General features: G+C 36.3%; 1 protein-coding gene and 1 pseudogene across 2 annotated transcripts; one reads left to right on the top strand and one right to left on the bottom strand.

Moving 5' to 3' along the window:
• The first annotated feature begins 11,366 nt into the window (after window positions 1–11,366).
• On the top strand, window positions 11,367–19,594 carry GCK72_022421 (annotated as a pseudogene). The gene is made up of 17 exons: window positions 11,367–11,500; window positions 12,055–12,199; window positions 13,364–13,531; window positions 13,577–14,028; window positions 14,076–14,122; window positions 14,171–14,307; window positions 14,470–14,730; window positions 14,782–15,270; window positions 15,924–16,098; window positions 16,145–16,486; window positions 16,536–16,704; window positions 16,748–17,419; window positions 18,013–18,420; window positions 18,466–18,682; window positions 18,730–18,808; window positions 18,856–18,921; window positions 19,350–19,594. Coding segments are annotated over exons 1-17 (4,206 nt in total).
• A 2,460-nt stretch (window positions 19,595–22,054) lies between these two features.
• GCK72_022420 (uncharacterized protein) lies at window positions 22,055–22,718 on the bottom strand (the record flags this gene model as incomplete). Its single annotated transcript, XM_053734813.1, has 4 exons — window positions 22,055–22,100; window positions 22,157–22,233; window positions 22,439–22,552; window positions 22,608–22,718. The coding sequence occupies 4 exons, from the start codon at window positions 22,716–22,718 to the stop codon at window positions 22,055–22,057; spliced, it is 348 nt and encodes a 115-aa protein (XP_053578379.1).
• Window positions 22,719–23,961: the final 1,243 nt, after the last annotated feature.

The raw sequence follows: 23,961 nt of genomic DNA, 5'->3' as shown, positions 1-23,961 counted from the left end.
GTCCTGTTTTTTTTTAGGAATTTCAATTATAATTTCGTTGATTTCTAGATTTAAAAAAATCCTGTTTTTTAGGAATTTCAATTATAATTTCGTTGATTTCTAACCCGGGAGGATTCAAACCCGCGTCTACTGAAGAAAACTTCAGCCCGGGTATTATAGACTACTACATCCTCTGATCGACGAGTCTATCCGGTACCGACACAGATAAGAATGGTGGGGGAAGTTAATTTCATAAAAAGTACCCAGTTTTTAGTAATTTCAATCATAATTTTATTGATTTCTAGATTTAAAAAAGTCCTGTTTTTTTTTAGGAATTTCAATTATAATTTCGTTGATTTCTAGATTTAAAAAAATCCTGTTTTTTAGGAATTTCAATTATAATTTCGTTGATTTCTAACCCGGGAGGATTCAAACCCGCGTCTACTGAAGAAAACTTCAGCCCGGGTATTATAGACTACTACATCCTCTGATCGACGAGTCTATCCGGTACCGACACAGATAAGAATGGTGGGGGAAGTTAATTTCATAAAAAGTACCCAGTTTTTAGTAATTTCAATCATAATTTTATTGATTTCTAGATTTAAAAAAGTCCTGTTTTTTTTTAGGAATTTCAATTATAATTTCGTTGATTTCTAGATTTAAAAAAATCCTGTTTTTTAGGAATTTCAATTATAATTTCGTTGATTTCTAACCCGGGAGGATTCAAACCCGCGTCTACTGAAGAAAACTTCAGCCCGGGTATTATAGACTACTACATCCTCTGATCGACGAGTCTATCCGGTACCGACACAGATAAGAATGGTGGGGGAAGTTAATTTCATAAAAAGTACCCAGTTTTTAGTAATTTCAATCATAATTTTATTGATTTCTAGATTTAAAAAAGTCCTGTTTTTTTTTTAGGAATTTCAATTATAATTTCGTTGATTTCTAGATTTAAAAAAATCCTGTTTTTTAGGAATTTCAATTATAATTTCGTTGATTTCTAGATTTAAAAAAATCCTGTTTTTTAGGAATTTGAATTAAAATTTTGTTGATTTCTAACCCGGGAGGATTCAAACCCGCGTCTACTGAAGAAAACTTCAGCCCGGGTATTATAGACTACTACATCCTCTGATCGACGAGTCTATCCGGTACCGACACAGATAAGAATGGTGGGGGAAGTTAATTTCATAAAAAGTACCCAGTTTTTAGTAATTTCAATCATAATTTTATTGATTTCTAGATTTAAAAAAGTCCTGTTTTTTTTTTAGGAATTTCAATTATAATTTCGTTGATTTCTAGATTTAAAAAAATCCTGTTTTTTAGGAATTTCAATTATAATTTCGTTGATTTCTAACCCGGGAGGATTCAAACCCGCGTCTACTGAAGAAAACTTCAGCCCGGGTATTATAGACTACTACATCCTCTGATCGACGAGTCTATCCGGTACCGACACAGATAAGAATGGTGGGGGAAGTTAATTTCATAAAAAGTACCCAGTTTTTAGTAATTTCAATCATAATTTTATTGATTTCTAGATTTAAAAAAGTCCTGTTTTTTAGGAATTTCAATTATAATTTCGTTGATTTCTAGATTTAAAAAAATCCTGTTTTTTAGGAATTTGAATTAAAATTTTGTTGATTTCTAACCCGGGAGGATTCAAACCCGCGTCTACTGAAGAAAACTTCAGCCCGGGTATTATAGACTACTACATCCTCTGATCGACGAGTCTATCCGGTACCGACACAGATAAGAATGGTGGGGGAAGTTAATTTCATAAAAAGTACCCAGTTTTTAGTAATTTCAATCATAATTTTATTGATTTCTAGATTTAAAAAAGTCCTGTTTTTTTTTAGGAATTTCAATTATAATTTCGTTGATTTCTAGATTTAAAAAAATCCTGTTTTTTAGGAATTTCAATTATAATTTTGTTGACTTCTAACCCGGGAGGATTCAAACCCGCGTCTACTGAAGAAAACTTCAGCCCGGGTATTATAGACTACTACATCCTCTGATCGACGAGTCTATCCGGTACCGACACAGATAAGAATGGTGGGGGAAGTTAATTTCATAAAAAGTACCCAGTTTTTAGTAATTTCAATCATAATTTTATTGATTTCTAGATTTAAAAAAGTCCTGTTTTTTAGGAATTTCAATTATAATTTCGTTGATTTCTAGATTTAAAAAAATCCTGTTTTTTAGGAATTTCAATTATAATTTCGTTGATTTCTAGATTTAAAAAAATCCTGTTTTTTAGGAATTTGAATTAAAATTTTGTTGATTTCTAACCCGGGAGGATTCAAACCCGCGTCTACTGAAGAAAACTTCAGCCCGGGTATTATAGACTACTACATCCTCTGATCGACGAGTCTATCCGGTACCGACACAGATAAGAATGGTGGGGGAAGTTAATTTCATAAAAAGTACCCAGTTTTTAGTAATTTCAATCATAATTTTATTGATTTCTAGATTTAAAAAAGTCCTGTTTTTTAGGAATTTCAATTATAATTTCGTTGATTTCTAGATTTAAAAAAATCCTGTTTTTTAGGAATTTGAATTAAAATTTTGTTGATTTCTAACCCGGGAGGATTCAAACCCGCGTCTACTGAAGAAAACTTCAGCCCGGGTATTATAGACTACTACATCCTCTGATCGACGAGTCTATCCGGTACCGACACAGATAAGAATGGTGGGGGAAGTTAATTTCATAAAAAGTACCCAGTTTTTAGTAATTTCAATCATAATTTTATTGATTTCTAGATTTAAAAAAGTCCTGTTTTTTTTTAGGAATTTCAATTATAATTTCGTTGATTTCTAGATTTAAAAAAATCCTGTTTTTTAGGAATTTCAATTATAATTTCGTTGATTTCTAACCCGGGAGGATTCAAACCCGCGTCTACTGAAGAAAACTTCAGCCCGGGTATTATAGACTACTACATCCTCTGATCGACGAGTCTATCCGGTACCGACACAGATAAGAATGGTGGGGGAAGTTAATTTCATAAAAAGTACCCAGTTTTTAGTAATTTCAATCATAATTTTATTGATTTCTAGATTTAAAAAAGTCCTGTTTTTTAGGAATTTCAATTATAATTTCGTTGATTTCTAGATTTAAAAAAATCCTGTTTTTTAGGAATTTGAATTAAAATTTTGTTGATTTCTAACCCGGGAGGATTCAAACCCGCGTCTACTGAAGAAAACTTCAGCCCGGGTATTATAGACTACTACATCCTCTGATCGACGAGTCTATCCGGTACCGACACAGATAAGAATGGTGGGGGAAGTTAATTTCATAAAAAGTACCCAGTTTTTAGTAATTTCAATCATAATTTTATTGATTTCTAGATTTAAAGAAGTCCTGTTTTTTTTTAGGAATTTCAATTATAATTTCGTTGATTTCTAGATTTAAAAAAATCCTGTTTTTTAGGAATTTCAATTATAATTTTGTTGACTTCTAACCCGGGAGGATTCAAACCCGCGTCTACTGAAGAAAACTTCAGCCCGGGTATTATAGACTACTACATCCTCTGATCGACGAGTCTATCCGGTACCGACACAGATAAGAATGGTGGGGGAAGTTAATTTCATAAAAAGTACCCAGTTTTTAGTAATTTCAATCATAATTTTATTGATTTCTAGATTTAAAAAAGTCCTGTTTTTTAGGAATTTCAATTATAATTTCGTTGATTTCTAGATTTAAAAAAATCCTGTTTTTTAGGAATTTGAATTAAAATTTTGTTGATTTCTAACCCGGGAGGATTCAAACCCGCGTCTACTGAAGAAAACTTCAGCCCGGGTATTATAGACTACTACATCCTCTGATCGACGAGTCTATCCGGTACCGACACAGATAAGAATGGTGGGGGAAGTTAATTTCATAAAAAGTACCCAGTTTTTAGTAATTTCAATCATAATTTTATTGATTTCTAGATTTAAAAAAGTCCTGTTTTTTTTAGGAATTTCAATTATAATTTCGTTGATTTCTAGATTTAAAAAAATCCTGTTTTTTAGGAATTTGAATTAAAATTTTGTTGATTTCTAACCCGGGAGGATTCAAACCCGCGTCTACTGAAGAAAACTTCAGCCCGGGTATTATAGACTACTACATCCTCTGATCGACGAGTCTATCCGGTACCGACACAGATAAGAATGGTGGGGGAAGTTAAATTCATAAAAAGTACCCAGTTTTTAGTAATTTCAATCATAATTTTATTGATTTCTAGATTTAAAAAAGTCCTGTTTTTTAGGAACTTCAATTATAATTTCGTTGATTTCTAGATTTAAAAAAATCCTGTTTTTTAGGAATTTCAATTATAATTTCGTTGATTTCTAACCCGGGAGGATTCAAACCCGCGTCTACTGAAGAAAACTTCAGCCCGGGTATTATAGACTACTACATCCTCTGATCGACGAGTCTATCCGGTACCGACACAGATAAGAATGGTGGGGGAAGTTAATTTCATAAAAAGTACCCAGTTTTTAGTAATTTCAATCATAATTTTATTGATTTCTAGATTTAAAAAAGTCCTGTTTTTTTTTAGGAATTTCAATTATAATTTCGTTGATTTCTAGATTTAAAAAAATCCTGTTTTTTAGGAATTTGAATTAAAATTTTGTTGATTTCTAACCCGGGAGGATTCAAACCCGCGTCTACTGAAGAAAACTTCAGCCCGGGTATTATAGACTACTACATCCTCTGATCGACGAGTCTATCCGGTACCGACACAGATAAGAATGGTGGGGGAAGTTAATTTCATAAAAAGTACCCAGTTTTTAGTAATTTCAATCATAATTTTATTGATTTCTAGATTTAAAAAAGTCCTGTTTTTTTTAGGAATTTCAATTATAATTTCGTTGATTTCTAGATTTAAAAAAATCCTATTTTTTAGGAATTTGAATTAAAATTTTGTTGATTTCTAACCCGGGAGGATTCAAACCCGCGTCTACTGAGGAAAACTTCAGCCCGGGTATTATAGACTACTACATCCTCTGATCGACGAGTCTATCCGGTACCGACACAGATAAGAATGGTGGGGGAAGTTAATTTCATAAAAAGTACCCAGTTTTTAGTAATTTCAATCATAATTTTATTGATTTCTAGATTTAAAAAAGTCCTGTTTTTTTTTAGGAATTTCAATTATAATTTCGTTGATTTCTAGATTTAAAAAAATCCTGTTTTTTAGGAATTCGAATTAAAATTTTGTTGATTTCTAACCCGGGAGGATTCAAACCCGCGTCTACTGAAAAAAACTTCAGCCCGGGTATTATAGACTACTACATCCTCTGATCGACGAGTCTATCCGGTACCGACACAGATAAGAATGGTGGGGGAAGTTAATTTCATAAAAAGTACCCAGTTTTTAGTAATTTCAATCATAATTTTATTGATTTCTAGATTTAAAAAAGTCCTGTTTTTTAGGAACTTCAATTATAATTTCGTTGATTTCTAGATTTAAAAAAATCCTGTTTTTTAGGAATTTCAATTATAACTTCGTTGATTTCTAACCCGGGAGGATTCAAACCCGCGTCTACTGAAGAAAACTTCAGCCCGGGTATTATAGACTACTACATCCTCTGATCGACGAGTCTATCCGGTACCGACACAGATAAGAATGGTGGGGGAAGTTAATTTCATAAAAAGTACCCAGTTTTTAGTAATTTCAATCATAATTTTATTGATTTCTAGATTTAAAAAAGTCCTGTTTTTTTTTAGGAATTTCAATTATAATTTCGTTGATTTCTAGATTTAAAAAAATCCTATTTTTTAGGAATTTGAATTAAAATTTTGTTGATTTCTAACCCGGGAGGATTCAAACCCGCGTCTACTGAAGAAAACTTCAGCCCGGGTATTATAGACTACTACATCCTCTGATCGACGAGTCTATCCGGAACCGACACAGATAAGAATGGTGGGGGAAGTCAAAGTGAGGAAAGATGAAGTATCTTGATTCTAGTTGTTATAACTCACGTCTATCAATGCGATAGTCGTTTGATTCTTCTCATTCCATTGCTTCCCTGTGAACCTTGCCTGTCGACCATCCCTCATCCATCAAGACGTTTGGTTTCCTGCTTCTCAGCTTTACTGTAGTACTGAAAAAGAAAACACTAATTTGTGAACTTATTGAGTAAAAAGGATATATAAAAACGAGATAAATTCTAAGGGATATATCAAAGATCGCCAAAAAAGAGAAGATGGAAGAGTCACCATCCAGTACGAAGAGATGGTGGGCGACTGCCCCAAGAAGATGAGGTGAGGCGGCCGGAAGCCTGTGGGCGAAGTCAAGTAGACAGCAGCCATCTGGTGGTCTATTAGAATAGGTCATAAAAAGAGATTTCTCATGGAGATAAGTGAGCAGGTGGCTTGTGTTAACAGTAATGAGACAATAGGCAAATGTCTATTTATTTTATGTTGTCTTGGGAAAATATTCAAATGAAAATCTTATCGAGTGACGTGAGATCCAAGTTTCTAACAAAGTCAAGCGTTATAACCGATTTCTCAACGAGATTAGGAGGCAGATGATCATATGTGAAAAAAAAACAATACACCGAGAGAGACAATGTGTGAATTAGTTGACATGTTGACGTTGGATAAAGACATCTGCTATTTACTCTAACGGTTAAAGTTAAAATAATATTAATAGGGGTCAGGGAAAATATTAGTATTGTAAGACTATGAGAGTAACTAAAGTAAAACTAAGAAAATCAATCAGTTGTGAAGTTTGATCCTGTCTAACTCTCGACATGTATCCATTCCCGTGGCAAATAGAAGTAAAAATAGCAATTCTTATCAAACTTTTTGAAACCGGACCATTTTCAATCGAAAACCTGCATTTCTGGAAGAGAAATTCCAGAATAAAAGCAAAAATCCGGTGTAACCTACTGATTTTCTTCAATTTTCAGTCCTCGATAAGATTCCATTCCCGTATGAAAGTATGTTCGACTCGACGATTCCCCACGTATTCGAGATTGAACGTGACGGTGGAATCCTTCATAATTGTAGTAATAAAGTGATCGCCTCAATCTGTAATGCACTGAATAATACCACAGCCGACGATATTATTACTCGAACAGATAATTCCGTCCAGATGATAAGGAGAATAACGATTTATTCATGAATAAGTTGCCATCGATTATTCAGAGATCGACGAACGACCTCGAAGTTGATTCTCACAACAATCTGGAACTTCTGGAGAATGAAGTCGTGTTGATGACAAAATATACCGCACGGAGCATCAGTAGTATACCCGAGCCAAGAAATTGGAGCAAGAAGAGGTGCAGAAACGAGCGGACGAAGCAAAAATGTTGAGGATTCTGGAGAAAAATGGATTGCCGATGAAAATCGGATACGTAGGGAACAGATGGAACGGGAAAGAATTGAAGAGATGAAACGGTTAGAGGCCGTCTTGCTGAAGAACAAATGTTTTAAGAGCAGAAAGAGAGAATCGAAAGGGAGCACATGCAGAAATCTGCGGAGGAGGAACAATTCAAAATGGAAAAGAAGGCGTTTAAACAGAGAACTAGAATAAAAGAACTGTATCGGCAGGTTGTCGAGCAGCCGCTTCTTACCAAACTGTAAGTTTAAAATGATCAGAATTGTTTTAAAAATCCACATTTTTGAGTTATAAATGAAAAAAAGGTCAAAATCGACTCTAACGAAATCGTTCAAAAATTAGAAAACTTGTCCAAAATAGATTAAAATGCGATTTCCGCTGCCAAAAACGACTGGTACCAGAATCTTGCATTCCCACAGGTTGCTTGCAACAGTCTGGCGCACCTTTAGCGCTTTCAACTCAAATTTAAAACATGTCAATGGTGCGCCTGATAAGAACTTCGGGTCTTTTTGTTTGTCAGTCTGTTGATAATTTGTATATTTGGAAAAAGATGAAGATATTGCATTATTTTATTCATTAAGAAACAGACGACAAAAAATTAAACAAAATTGAAGATTTCAAAGTGGAGTGGTGTACCATCACCTCCTCCTTCATGTTTCAGCTCACGAAGTTTGGGTGTTCTGAATATTTGACAGTTACTAAGTTACACCAAATCCACTTACTTATCAAGTTTTTGATTGAACGAGAAGTTCACTCTGTAGGCTATTCTGCAGTGGAATTGGTTGAAGACGGAAAAGTTTAAAGTAGAGGTGAAACGAAGCACCCTTTTATACTCAAACATCAGTGTCAAAAGTTTTATTTCCCCGATATTTTCCCATTTATTATTTTTAATTTTATGTGTTCCATTGTGACTTTTCTCGATATTTTATTACTTTTTTGTTGTTGAACACTTGATCTTTTTCAAAACCTTCAATCGGTTTTGCTCCAATCGGTTTTGCCCACTGATTCAGTTTCTCTTCTCCGTCCAAAACCGTCGCGGATTGCTCTTCCGACAACGCCCACTTGTCTTTTATACAGTACCGCTCAAAAGTTTATTAAGTTTTGATTTTTTCAGTTGTAAAGGTCCAACTTTGAGAGTTTGTCATGGTAGTACTGATTGGCCCATCAAGTAGATCGTACAGATCAGAAGTAGAACTCCATTATCGTAGTTGACAACGTTTTTGTACGGACACTCCCTAGAGAGTTATGGTCATTTTAAGAGGACAGCTCAAAAATCGCACTAATGGGTCGATTTGAGGGAGAAATTACTTTGTCGATACGTAACTTACTAGAAAGTGGTAGTACAAAGAAGTTGTCAACTACAAAAATGGAGTTCTATTTTTGGTCTGTTCGATCTCGTGAAATGTTATTTTGTGGGACCGTCAGTTTTATCATGACACACTCTCAAAGTTGGGCGTTTTCAACTGAAAAAGGCAGAACTTAATATACTTTTGAGCGGTACTGTACATATGAATGATATCGGAAATAAAATTTTGAAACAAGTTTCAAACTACAGTACCGGCATAATATCATATTTTATGTTTTTTCAGTTGCAGATATCTTTTGAGAGTGTGTCGTAGTAAAACAAATTTTCCCACAGAGTAAATTTTCAATGGATCAAACAGATCAAAATTAGAGCTCCATCTTCATAGTTAAGTTAAATTCGACAAGAATGAAGAATCATTTATGCATTTCAGATGTTTTCAGCAGTGATAGAGAGATTTGTATGAAATTCATGAGCGAAAACTCACGAAAGCGTTCGAAACAAGCTGAAGCAAAAACATTTGACAAAAATCTCTACTGAACACTATCTCGTACACAGTTTCCGTATGCGGATGTTGATTTTCACAGTTTCCAGCAACAAAATTGGTAATTCGTGATGAATTCCGTGAGAAAACTTATGCTTTTTGAATATAAGCAGTTCAAGAAGAACATTTTTTGAAAAACCTCTCCAGAATCCTGTTTGAAACAGTTTTAATACTGCTTGTGCGGATTTTTAAAATTTTCAATTAAAAAATCTGTTGTTCGTAATGAATTCTTTGAGAAAAACGTAAAATTTGAAAAAGTCATTCCAAAAACTGTTTTTGTTTTTTTACAGGAAAACAATTGTCATGGCCGTATCTTGGACTACTTTACTTCGAAGTATACAAATTCTTGTTTATTTCTCATTGAAAATCAATGTTTTCACGGATTTTAGTTAGATAATTTTTGAAAGGAGCTTGTTTCGATAAGATTCGGTGAAACTCTTACATTTTTTGGTGAAAATCTTCTACATAAAGCTTTCCAAAGGTGTACTCACTGATTACGTGTAATATTATCTAATTTTCGGATTTTCTGGACGTTAGTTTTTCACGAACGCTAGATTTTCACAGTTTTTAGTCAAAAAGCGTCTTCTTTCTGTTTATATTTCTGGAACTTTGGATTATCAATCAGTGATGTATTGGAAACAGTTCATTTCTATATTTCCTTTCACTTTTCTTGACGAACTTGTGATTTGACACTATGTTCCCATTGTTTTGTCCTTATTTTATCGTGTATGAATGTAATTATCCTAAATTTCCTAATGAATTCAACAGTCACTTCATTTTTTTCCCAATTATTTCAATAATAGAATGCTAACGAGCTTACAATCCCATATTCCGTTGTCAAGATTCCCAGAACGATTGCTTGGCTTATCTAATGACTCATTCGTTTTTGAAATAAGAAAATGGATGCGTACACCATGACGCGCAATTGCACTTTTATGTCTCGTTTTCTCTCGTCTCTCCTCATCTTCCTCTTTCTCTCGCTTGCATTTATCAATTTTTTCTCCTCGTTTTCTGGCATTTTTCTTCGAAATCTCTCATTTTTTCTGCCGATAAAAACAAATAAATATATTTATCAAAATGTATTTCAGATATTACAACCATCAGATGAATACTTTGTATAAAAATTGGCTGACAATCGGGTGGTAAGACTTTTTTTAATTAGAATTCACTAAAAAAATCAATTCTTCAGATGATTTGGTGAGAAACGCAAACCGATATGTAATTGAAAAGATTGTCAATCTGATGCTGAACGTGTGCAAGAGGTTTTATTGTGGACTGTAAGTGGATTTCATCGAAAAAATTCGTAAATGATGAATTTATTGATTTTAGATCCCCGGTCGCCGCCTGAAACTTCTGATCCACACTGCTTGGTGGTCGAATAACACTGTAAATAATATCTAAAATTTTTAGATTAAAAAGTGAGTAAATTTCCAGCTGATTTGTGCCAGAAATCAGTAAAAAAGCTATTGGTCAGTTTGATGAACCATTTTCAGGTAATTTGGCCGAAAAAGCTGAACTAAGTGTGGATGAAAACGAGAACAGTCTGCTGATAAATGTATGAAAATGGATTTTTGTTGGATAGTGAGTTCCTATCATTGAAAAAATGCAGAAATGAGAAAATTATTGATTTTAGACCGCCGATCGCCGTTTGAAGATTTATGTCATGAAGCTCTATATCGCCTGTCGATTAATCAGCATTGAAAAATAGAAGGGAAGGCCTTCAGATTGAGAAGTGAGTTGGTTTCTAACTGATAAATGCCGAAAATTAGTATAAAATCTATTGGCAGGCTTGAGGATCCTAAAATAACCGTTTCGGAGCAGGTGAAAACAGAAAATTGCATTTCAGACACGCCCATCACGACGCCCACGCTTTCGACCAGTTAATATAAAACCAAAGTCAACGCTGGACCACCTCTTCGAAATGTTACGGAGAAAGGAGGAAAAGGCGAGACGAGATAGGAGCCCGATGGCAGAAAACGTGATTGAATTGAGATATGCCGAGGGAAATATCAGGCTTCGACTCAAAAAGGAGAAAGAGAACTTGCGAAAATCTCACGAACACAATGCGTGGAGTTCACTGTACCTCGCGAATAATGAGACTTAAATAAGAATCTGTCAGACGGTGGACGGAGAGTTGGAGCAGGGAGAGAGTATGGATAGCGAGTTGATTATAATGACGAAGAACGTGAGCAAGAAGCGAAGACAATAGATGGGTAAAGGATATGACGAGGAGTTGGATGAGATCGGTCCTTGTAAGACTGATAGTTGCGAATTCAATGAGAAATCATCTGGAATTTGTCGCTTTGGAGATGTGATTTCTTCAGAACTTTCGCCGAGGATGTAGTGAGTTTTCTATCCCGAATTCATAGAATTCTTGTTTTGTTTCAGAAAATATTGAGAAAATCAATAAGATGGTGTGACTTCTGGAAAAAACAAAAAGCGGAGAGCCTGCTCCTGCTCTCTCTTTTTGCTCGGTTCTCACTACATCCCCATCTCTTTCCAGAAAAAGCGCCGGTGTTACAAGTCATCGAAAAAAACGAGACATAGTCCGCGATCTGTACGACTGTCTCACCGACAATTTCGTTGTGACGGATATAGGAAGACGTGGCTGACGACGTGACCGAAATTCGAAAGACAATGAGAAGGAGTTGCTTCAAAAGGATCTCAAGCTGATAGATGTGATGGAGAACGGAGAGAAGCTGCCGATTAGTGTAACGGGATTCACGACGAACAAAGGCGACGTTCAGTAGATTTTCGAGAGTTGAAAAACCCGGGGAAAGGAAGAGACAAGATCGGAGTCCGACGGGACGTGATTTAATCAAGAGATGCCGAGTGGCAAGAGTGGTTTCGACTCAAAATGGAGACAGAGCTTGCAAAAAGCTCACAATGAGCTTCAGAATGCGTGGAGTTTACAACGGAATGACAAAGAGCAAAAGCGAGAAGCAAAGTACCAATCAATCGGTGGAAGAGGATGTAAGGATTAGGAGACGGAAAACGAGTAGGAGTTGGATGATATTGATGCTAGTGATTAGTGTAAATTTGGTAAGTTTAGTTTCAAATAAATCAATTTTTTGAAAAATATCCATTGTAAAGTTCAAAAAATCGCTTTAAAACTCTATTTTACGCGGTTTTGACGCGAATTTCCCCAGAATTTGATTATAAAGCGCCAATGCTGCGCCAGACAGAAGTATCTACTTTCTAAATCTGGCGCGCCTTTAACGCGTTTTCGTCGGAGAGTTTGACAGACAAAGGTACGCCAGTCCTACTTTTGGGCGTCTGAAACACTGGAGAATATGCGCCACTGTTCATGATGTGAAGACTTGAAACTAATGTAATATTAAATCAATTTTCGATTTTCAGGTTGAAACGATGGCGCTGTATCTGCAGGGAACACATCGGCAAGCGGATTTTGGATTGTTGTTGGAATGTTGTCTTTTTTTCGGTTTTCTCGACAAAGCTGCTCACTACTCAAGTAAATTTTTCCTCATATGTTGTTCCGTTTAAGATAAAACTATCCGTGGGCAGTGCACTTGTTTTCAGGTCGCCTGAAACGCAGTGTGAATTGGAAATCAGATGAATGATGTGAATCAGAAGAAAATCGATAATTGAAGAGGACAACTGAAGAAATACAAGCCTGATGCGTCAATGCTACTTGCCTGTTGCTGGTTTCTGCCGAGTTCTCCGATGAAATCGAAATGGAAAAAGATGGAAAGCTCACCGATTAAACTGATTTTCTATCTATGTTGTCGAATAAATAGTTTTTTTTTAATTTTGTAGTAATATATATTCCTTTGAGTTTTGTTCTCTCATATTTTTGTGGTCAAATCGACCCAGTTAAAAGAAATTTTAGGTAGACTAAGATCAACTCTGATTTTTTCATAGAATAATGTTCGTGTGTCTGTGAGTTCAATTTCAGTTTTCAGTGGCCTAGAAATTCTATTTGTTAATTTTTTTCATTGTTTGTCGCTATATTCGCTCATTTTTCTGCTTTCTTTCAATTTGATAGAAAACGACCAAAGACTACAAAAATGGTAGAAAGAAACTACGAAACCCTGAAAAAACAATATTTTCGAAAAAGTTTCTAGAATGTTCCACGGCCACAGAAATGCCCAGACTATGAAAATAAACTCACAAGTACACAAACATTATTCTATGAAAAAATCAAAGTTTACTGTCCACCTTCAATGTTTTTAAAATCACTTTCAGATGTCCCAAGATATTAAAGCATTTCTATATGGATGGCTTGGTCGACATAACTACGGCAAGCCTGTGTACGATACGAGGGATGAAAAAAACGCTCCACAAAGATTCACTTGTGAAATCAACGTTCCTAGTCTCAACTATGTCGCATCTGGAAGCTCTTCAACCAAAAAGGTGAATTTGGTTGTCACGTTTCTAATCAGATTTTCTAAATTATAGGATGCTGGAACCAATGCTGCTATCGACTTTTGTCAGTTCTTGATTCGAGACGGAAAGATGATGCGAAGTGAAATTCCAAGTTTGATCTTTTCGAGCCTTAAATCACCAACTCGTCAAGATGCTAGCTCTTCGGAGTCCGATACGATCTTCTGTGGAGGGGAGAATGGAATGAGTACACCCTCTCACAATACACATGAATCGAAAGACACTCAACCGAAGAAACCAAGATACCCATGGAGTAACGCATACCAAAAAGATGAAGTCACTCATGAAGAGTATGTCACCAAAAAAGTAGATGAAATCGCCGATTCTGAAACTGTCGATCATAAATCAAGTATTCATGGAGGCTGGACAATGGAGAATTCCAAAAAAGCTTTAAACGAGTACACACAGAAAATGCGAATACCGCAAGTTGTTTTCACAAGTACAATGAAGGAAGCGAATACTGTCAGGTTAGTTTTCATGAAGAAAAAAAAACTGCTAACGAATAGTATTTCAGAACGATGGAAACGACTGCTCAGCTTTATGTGCCTCAACTTAAGAAAAGTGAGTTGTGTTATTATAGAGCTTGCAACTGTATAACGATTTTTTCAGCACTCATAGGAAAGGGCTCTGGATCGACCAAGAAAGTTGCAGAATCCGAATGCGCAATGCATATGGTGCGTCAAATGTTCCATCTGAACGTAATGCAAGCGTTCAATGGACCTACAAAGAAAAAGAAAGTCAGCAAGGTAAGGTTGATTTGTCAGTATCAGGGTTGCCGCCAAAATAGTTTGACCCAAAAAAAGTTTTTTCGTCGTCCGAAAATAAAACCGAAAATCTGAAAATAAAACATTTCCGCGGCAACCCTGGTCAATATCATAAAGGGTTTCATTTTAAAAAACCACATTTAGCTTCCGAACATCAACGTTCATCTCCCAGAAGTTCTGTCAAAGCGTGTTGTGAATTACGTGAAATCCTGTGGCATTGAGTTACCAGACATTGATGAAACAACGTCGTCAGCAGAAACTCCTACGTCACTTCTTACTGACATCAAACTCGCACAGTTTCCAATTTCTGAAGATCGTCCTGCCTCAATCATCTCTTGGTCTCCACCACGTCAAAATTGGAATCCATGGAGAGCATCGAATCTTGAGGAATCGCCATTAGCCTGTGTAAGTTCTATTCTTCTGCAAAGAATAGATGAAATTTAAAACAATTTTCAGATGACGATGGAAGAAATAAGTGAGTGTATTAATAAAAAAGAAGAAGCCAAACTAAGAGGACCACTGGACACAATCAACGCTCAACGTCGAGATCTTCCTGTTGCACAATTCCGTGATGAGATCGTGCAGACTGTTGCTAATAACCGAGTGACTTTGATCAAAGGAGAGACAGGATGTGGAAAAAGTACTCAAGTTGCTCAGTTCCTACTCGAAAGTTTCATTGACAAGAAGCAAGCAGCTCATTTCAATGCAGTAGTCTCACAACCTCGTCGTATATCTGCCATATCTCTTGCTGAACGTGTTGCCAACGAAAGAGGAGAAGATATTGGGGAAACATGTGGTTATAATGTTCGATTTGACAATGCCACTCCGCGTCCATATGGCTCCATCATGTTTTGTACTGTTGGAGTGTTGCTGAGAATGATGGAAAACGGACTTCGTGGAATTTCACACGTTATCATTGACGAGATTCATGAGAGAGACATTAATGTAAGAATATCTAGCTAGGGTCAGTTTGGAGATATGTAACGGGACTTATATGATTGGGAAGCTGAGAAAACGCGGATTCGAAATACATAGTCAGCTTTTTGCCCTCGACGTTTGGTATTCGAGAAAAACGTGGTTAAAGTTCTGAAAAACGCCATTATCTTTTTAGGCCTAAGGCTCCAAGTATCTTATAAAATAGTTTATATGAAAAAAACAAGTCAAGATCTTTAAAATTATATCGCTCCTTCAAGATTTGGTTAAGTTCCCAGAGAATTGAAAACATTTGAAAAAAAGGGAAATTTTTTGTTAAAAAAATTTCGTTTAGAAAAATAAACTTTCGAGCCTAAGACTGAATCAAAAAACACAAATTATGTATCTACCTGTCTGTCAGTGTGTCCGAATGTTTGAATGTCCAAAAAAACTGACATTGGTTATGTTTCCAGAAAGTTACCAAGATTTGAATATTGCAAAATTTTTTAATCTATCGTTTTTGCTGAACATTGACCTTTTATTTTTTAAATACCAAGAATCGAGGGCTAAACTGAATACATATTCGGAATCTGGTTTTTCTTTGTTGTCCAATGATATAGGTGTCATACTGACTCCATGACCTTCTCTAGTAAGTAAAATGTTACGATGAGTTGAATGATTTACAGACTGATTTCGTACTTATTGTTCTTCGTGATATGATTACCCAATTCAAAGACCTTCGCGTCGTTTTGATGTCAGCAACAATTGACACGGAGTTGTTCACCGAATTCTTCGGATCATCTCCAGAAATTGGACCAACTCCAGTGATCACAATGCATGGAAGAACATTTCCTGTTCAAGGTTTATTTCATTTCTCTTTTCAATTATTCAGCTCCTAGTTATTCAGATTTTTATTTGGAAGATGTTATTGCGATGCTTCGCTACATGCCTGATGAGCCAGAAGAAAATAAAAAGAAGAAGGTCGTAGCTCCCCCGGAAGACGACGAAGGAGACGAGGAAGTTGATGATAAGAGCAGAAATATGAATCTTTTGACTGATCCGTCATTAGACGAAACACTGAAAGTTGCCATGTCTCGTATTTCGGAGAACGATATTCCATATGGAGTCATCGAAGCCCTTCTAGTAGATATTGCTGAACGTGGATTTGATGGAGCTGTTCTTATCTTTCTTCCTGGCTGGGCAGAGATCATGACACTCTGTAATCGTCTTTTGGAGCATCAAAAGCTCGGTACGTGATAAATTGTTTTTTTTTTAATGATTTAAAATTTATATTTCAGGTCAGACTTCGAATTTTGAAGTGTTGCCATTACATTCGCAGTTGACAAGTCAGGAGCAAAGAAAAGTGTTTAATCATTATCCAGACAAGCGAAAGATTATCATTTCGACTAATATCGCGGAGTCCAGTATTACTATTGATGACGTTGTTTATGTCATTGATTCTTGCAAGTAAGAGTCACAAAAGTTTTCTATTCTCATATTTTGTTTTCAGGGCCAAAGAAAGAATGTATACTTCAAACAACAACATGGTTCATTTTGCAACTGTATGGGCCTCAAAGACTAATGTAATTCAAAGAAGAGGTCGTGCTGGACGTGTTCGTGCTGGATTTGCATTCCATTTGTGCAGTAAAATGAGATTCGAATCTCTCGATGAGCATGGAACTGCTGAAATGCTTCGTATCCCTCTCCATCAAATCGCTCTGACTATTAAATTACTCCGTCTGGGATCTGTTGGAAATTTTCTTGGAAAAGCTCTCCAGCCACCTCCATATGATATGGTTGTTGAAAGTGAAGCTGTCTTGCAAGCAATGGGAGCTCTCGATCGTAATTTGGAATTGACCAGTCTTGGAAAAATGCTTGCTCGGATGCCAATCGAACCGGTTATTGCCAAAATTCTCATTCTCGGAACTGCTCTTGGTGCTGGCTCGGTGATGTGTGACGTGGCAGCGGCGATGTCGTTCCCAACTCCATTTGTTCCACGTGAGAAACACCATTCGCGGTTGAGTGAGGCTCAGAGAAAATTCACTGGGAATAAGTTTTCGGATCACGTTGCACTGGTTTCCGTCTTCCAAAGTTATCGTGAAGCTTGTCAAAAGGGAAATTCAGTTGAACAGAAATTCTGTGAGCGTGTTTCAGTGAGCAATCCCGTTCTGAAAATGACTGAGTAAGTAAATTTATCACAATTTGTTTTATTAAAGGTGTACCAAAGTCAACTCAGATTTCTTCACAGAATAATGTATGTGTGTCTGTGAGTTTATTTTCATATCAAAAGAATTTTAAAATTCGGTCTGGAACCCGCTGAGAGCTATCGCCGATGACTTCGCCCATTTTGATTTTTTTCAAAATTTGTCGCTATTTTCGGTCATTTTTGTTGTTTTCTTGCATTGAATTTGATAGTAAACGACAAAAATTGATAAAAATTTGCGAAAACCTGAAAAAGTAACAATTTCGAGATGAAATTTCTAGAATGTTACACGGACACAGAAATGCCCAGACTGATTCACCGCTCGTTCTCTACGGGAATTGAAACAACTTTTAAAAAAATTTTGTTATTAAAATGATCTCACGGAAATGAACATACGGCCAAAGTCAAGTTCCTACGGCCAGCAAAACGCCCAAACTCACCGGCAATCGCTCTCAGCGGATTTCAGACCGAATTAAAAAAATCTTTCAATGTGAAAATGAAATCACAGGTGCACATTATTCTATGAAAATAGCAGAGTTGACCTTAGTCCACCTTTAAACAAAATATTTAAGAGGAGCAAGAAAACAATTGGTGGATGTCCTTCGCAATCACTGTTCCTTCCCAGGAGATATTATTTTCGATGTAGAAGTTAACGTGAATCGTCCCGATCGTGAACTCAATTTGATGCGATCTCTACTTGTGATGGCTCTCTACCCAAACGTCGCTTACTACACAGGAAAACGGAAAGTGTTGACTATAGAACAGTCAACCGCTCTTATCAATAAAAACTCTGTACTTGTTCCTATCGATAATAGACAAGAAATGGAATTACCCAGTCCCCTTCTGGTGTTCACCGAAAAAATTCGTACTAGATGTATATCTTGTCAAGGAATGTCTGTAATCTCTGCAATTCAACTCCTCGTATTCGGCAGTCGCAAAATTGAGTGTATTGGAGAAGGACTTGTTCGAGTGGACGACATGTTTGTTTCTTTTTAAAGTTTTTTTTAAGTCTTACAATTTTTCAGGATAACAATACGAATGGATGTTCCAACTGCTGCTGCTCTCGTTGGTCTTCGCCCATGCATTGAAGCGCTTCTCGTAAGATCTTGTGAAAATCCAGAGACGCTTGGCGTTATGAATGCAAGTGATGCGGAACTTCGTCGACTTCTTCGAGATATATCTTCTGAAGATTTCATGTCGCAAGCTGGTCCAATAAGAGATAGTTTGCTCACAGACAATGCGGTATAAAAAAATTCCTTATTTTTAAAAATTGTCATGTTGACTTGTAGATAACTCAAATGCCGACCACTTCGCAGCAAAATCGTTCAAACAATTCCTATTCAGATCGAAGAGCAACTTCGTCAAATAGTAGGTTGTTCCTACACAACACATGCCTAACGTCGACTAATTTTCAGATTCATCTCCCCAAGCCGAATCATCCTATCAAAACATTCCAGGATCACAACAAAACTACTCTCCAGGTAATTTTACGGCAAGGACAGGTTGAAAACTTTTCTATTTCCGTTTTTTGTCTTAACCCGCTTTGTTTGCTACCAGAGCTGTGCGAAAAACCAAATAATTTGAGAAAAAATGTTCAAGAAAACTGTCTGCAAAAAAAATGTGTTTTTCGGAGAGAAACATCTCGAATTTGAGTAAAAACTGCAAGTATTTTGAGGAAAGACTCTAAAAGCCGGTTTTTGAGTACAAAATTAGAATAAATTTCAAAAAAATCATATAATCACGATTTTCGTTACTTAATTTTTGAAAATGACGGGAGAAATTCGCAGAATTTTTCGAACGGTTTTTTCAAAAATTATCCGCGAAAATTTTTCATCCGAAATTGTTTTGTTCGCTACAAGCAAATGGTGTGCATGTTTAACTAATTCAGTCGAAAGTACAAAAATTTCAGCTCCCGGAGGTCAGATGTTCTCATCTCGCGATCACACACCCGGAAGACGCCCAAATGCTCAAAATCGTCCTCATACTCCTCCCCGTTCTGTAGAGTTACATTATGAATTTAACAACTCTGGTTGCGGTGGTGCAGAAAGCGGCTGGAACCGTAACACTTCACCTGCTCCGGGGAGCAATGATGGGTTCCGAGGAGGTGCAAGAAGTCGTGGTGGTAGCCGAGGATGGCACCCATCGCAATGGTAAATCAAATATATGATCTCAAATCCCTTTTTGTCTTCAAAGTTGCTCTGTAACCATCCCGAGTTTTACCATTTCTGCTGGTTCCTTCATTTTTCAAATAAAATAAGTTATTGTTTAGAAAATAGCTCCTTTGCTGTTTGATATCATGAGCCACTTACAATAACTTTTCCACTGAACTCGAGCACCTCCACTAACGAAATTTTTTTTTTCCACGAAATTTCGTAATCTGAATGAAAAATAATGTAAGAATTGATACAAATAAGCAAAACTGACTCAAAAACGAATAAATAAAACGCGTAAAAATGATTGAAAAAATCAAAAAGCACGCGTTGAGAGGCGGCGCTCTTAAAATCCTACCAAGGTCCGATCAACTTCTGTGCAGCGGACAGTCATCTTGAAACTTGTGATCAGAAGCAGACCGATGTCCGAGCTAAAGCCGACATTCTCTTAACTTCTGACCAGAAGGTGACCAAGATCCGACCTAAAGTCTGAAATCGTTAAACTTCCGGCCAGAAGGTGAGCAAGATCCGATCTAAAGCCGAATCGACTTCAACTTCCGCCCTAAAGTTGCCACACGACTGCCGAGTAAATGAACGTGTCAGATGGCGGAGAAAGCGAAAAACGATATCACCAGAAAAAAGTATCGCATTCTTCTCCCTTCTAGCTTCCTTGATTTCCCAATCGAACAGCGTATTTGTTTTGCGCGCTGGTAGATAACGAGTGACTCACATTTTCCTCTCTTCTTTTTTTTCTGTTTTCCTCTGTTTTCCTGAAATCGAAAGATCAAAAAACACAACAGAAATAGAACTGACTCATAGACAGATATTGAAACCCGAGAACAAAAAAAAAGTGTGATGAAATTTATAAACTAATTTATTTCATGCCAAGTGACTTTAAAAAACTTTTAAAAATTCTGATGCATTGCTCCGAGCTAATCTCGAGTCGCCCGTCCTTGCAGAGTAGAGATCCCGACTTGCCGTGATTTCAATCAACTTCTGGAAATTTCTAAAATGTTAACTGACTTGTTATTTTTCTGAGTAAACCTTCCGATATCAGGATCATCAGTCCGTGTCTTGTTCACCAAATCCTCGTATGCCTCTGATCCTTTACATGCCGGATATCCACACAGACACGGGACGTTGCAGGTGATGACGGCAAGATTGGACCTTTCCTGGAAACGTTTAATGTTATTTGCTGGCTCGCCTTTGACGCAATTTGGGTTTTATATATTGTGGGACAATTGGATCATTGAGAGGTCTCCTCTAACTAGACAATCAAAGTTCTCACAGAAATGAAAATTTGTAATAAGTTGTCAGTCTCACCTTGGCTCATAAAAAAGAGTATCCCACACGGATATCCCAAAAATAATAGTATTAGAACTCGAAAAAAAGCATGAAGAAGACGAGGGGGACCGCTGTTCCGGTAAGCAATCGAATATGAAATGAATAGTACTCTTGAATGTTACTGTTTTATACTGTTTTTGAATGGGCGGAGCTTCAATAAATTTCTCAGCTAGTCTAAGTCTCCACATCTCTTGCTATATTTTTGTTTTTTGATTTTTTGTCATAATTCAAACATCAAAGAGCGTTTAACAAGTTGAACGTAAACAAAAACAGCAAAACATGTTTGCAATGATTCACACTTTTGTATTACTCGGTGCACGTTTACGAGATTGGGAGCTTTCAGGATGGAATCAATTATATGTTGTATAATGAGAAGATTGGAAGCAGGATTCATAAGAAACCTCTACATAATCTCTTTCGAAAAATTCAAAGTCTTCACGACAGAGAATAGTTTTAAACAGGGTTGTTAAATGAAGAAAACCCTGATAATGAACAGAACATCTTCCACTTTCAGCGAAAATGGACACTGCACGAGGAGGCGAATCCAATGAGATAAAAAATTCAAATGGAATTAGACTAATTCTTCGACAAAACAACCTTCTGACGAGTGCCGCCAGGAATTCTGGGATACTATGTGGAGATTGAAAAATGATTTGAACGGAACAAAACGGAACAAAAAAGCGGTTAAAAAAAGAAAATACCAGATAGTTTATTCACTTTCATTCATTCATTCCTATTTTGAATACTATTTCAATTATTGTTGGTGAAAACTTGTAGAGCAACAGCTGCACGTGTGAAGTGATGATTTCATTCTAACGTCTTTATATACATTTCAGAGAGATTCTGATGACAAGTGACTACAGTGCGTTACACAAGTATAAGGCCACCCCTGAAATTGAGTTTATTGACTCAGCGGACCTTTTCTGGTTAAAATTGATAACGGAATCGGGTTTCTCATCCTAAAATATCCCTAGGAAAAGATTTACATACACAACAAAACGAGACAATAGTCGTCAAAATACGCCCAAAACCGAGATTACTCATTATTAAATTTTATTCAAAATGTAAATCAATTATGAAAAGAAAAAGGGAGTTTATTCAGACTTAATTTATCTTCTTTTTATTGCGGAGTGACAATTGGTGAGCTCGTGGAATTTGATGCCGATCTGAAACATAAAATTATTATTTCAAACATTATGCAACTGAGCATTATGCAACAAACCTCAAGAATTTGATATAAAATTTGTTTTGGGTCTCATTTTTCAACCAATCGAATGTTGGATATTTTTTCAAACAATTCTGAAATAAACATCATGAATGAACAACAGACAAATCCTTGATTATGATAATAAATTATCAACTAGAAAAGTGCTCAAAAATTATGAACTATGATTTACACTTTGTGACACTGCATATTTACACTGCATATTTTCTAGAAATTAAAGGTGTAAATTAGAAGCCCAAAATTTTATAATCACCTTTTTAGTTCAGCGGAAAGACTCACCTGAATATAGCCATAGATGATGGAGTGAAAGTTTGAACTCAACACGTTGCATACAAGCAGTGCATTCATTGAAGTAGAAAAATGGGAATTTTTCTTGAAAAGGCGATAGAAGAACTGAAGCCAAAAATTATTATGAGTACAATACAAAACCACGCGGAATATAACTCACTATGGCGGTGTTAAGAAATATTCCGATTGCGAAACCAGTTTTGGCTGCAACGTTAAATTGGAACCATATCGAGTTTCGTTGTGCCAATTGGATGTCGTTGGCACAGACCATGAGTAGCTCTGGTGGTTTGAACGGTTACCTGAAATGTAGGAATAGAGAAGAGTGGAGGAAACTTTTGAGAAAAGAAACTTTTCACAAAAGTCCCCCATGGCCAAGAAATTCAAGGCGGCGGTTGCTGCGCAAAGAGTGCAAGTTAGATTTCGGGGCTGGCCGCCTTTTTTTTCATTTCTCGAAATTTGCGGATATTGGGACTGATGGACAGACTCCCCATGGGTTTTATATATAAAAATGATTTGCGCTCAGCCGGAACTTTGAAGGGTCGTTCGTTTAACAATGACGCGCGATTGGTTGTTAACAAACTTACATTTCCCGTTTTCTGTTGACTCCATTTCCCAATTCAGTGTACTCGATACCAGCCACCACATCTTCACGACTAATTGTCTATTCCTTGATGTACATATAAAAAAATCATCCAATCCGACCAAACACTATTTGAAATAGATAAAAATAACACTAGAATTAAAATAAAATAAGGTAGCCATGGCCTCTGCTCATATAGTGACCTAAATAAATGTGATTTATACTCTCATTTTCCTCCGAAAGGGTAATGTTCAATCTCACCAAACAGAATATATAATGTATAAATAGAAAAACTAGAATTTAAAGAAAATATTGTAACTGGGCGACCTCATCTCAAGTAGAAGTCTAATTTGAAGTTTTAGTCTCACGGCGGGGTTTATATTCATTTTCCAAAGAAGGGCGGAGTCTTCTATACTTCATGCTTGAATTTCACCCGCCCTCCTCCGTATCTCATTATAATGCCGAGAAATATTCTCAGGGGAAAAGAGACCCAGAACACTAACTCCTCAAATTTGAAATTGGAAATAACAAAAGACGGCAAAGCTCTAATCTAGTCATGTGAAGAGTGATATCAGATTGTTATGCAAAACATGAAAGGATATAAGTAGAATTTAAAAGTTGTAACGAGGGGAATGGGGTAATGCAAGAAGTCATTCATTTTGTTGAGGTTGAGGAGCAATTGAGTAGCCCATCTCTGTGTCTCATATTCAGTAGAATACCGGAAAAATATTGTGCAGGTCAGAAGAGACGCAGAACACTAACTCCGCATATTTGAAAATGGAGAAAGATATAATATAACAGCGAAAGGGGAAAGGGGAAAAAATTATTCAGAATTTGATAACAAATTTAAACGAGAATGAAATTGGAAATAGAAAAGTTATAAAAATCTGATTTTCAAAGGCAATTGGAATAGTATCCTGTTGTGTCTCGTGCT

This window comes from Caenorhabditis remanei, chromosome X (assembly GCF_010183535.1).
Source record: "Caenorhabditis remanei strain PX506 chromosome X, whole genome shotgun sequence".
Lineage (NCBI taxonomy): Eukaryota > Metazoa > Nematoda > Chromadorea > Rhabditida > Rhabditidae > Caenorhabditis > Caenorhabditis remanei.
This window is presented reverse-complemented; position numbering and strand designations above follow the sequence as displayed.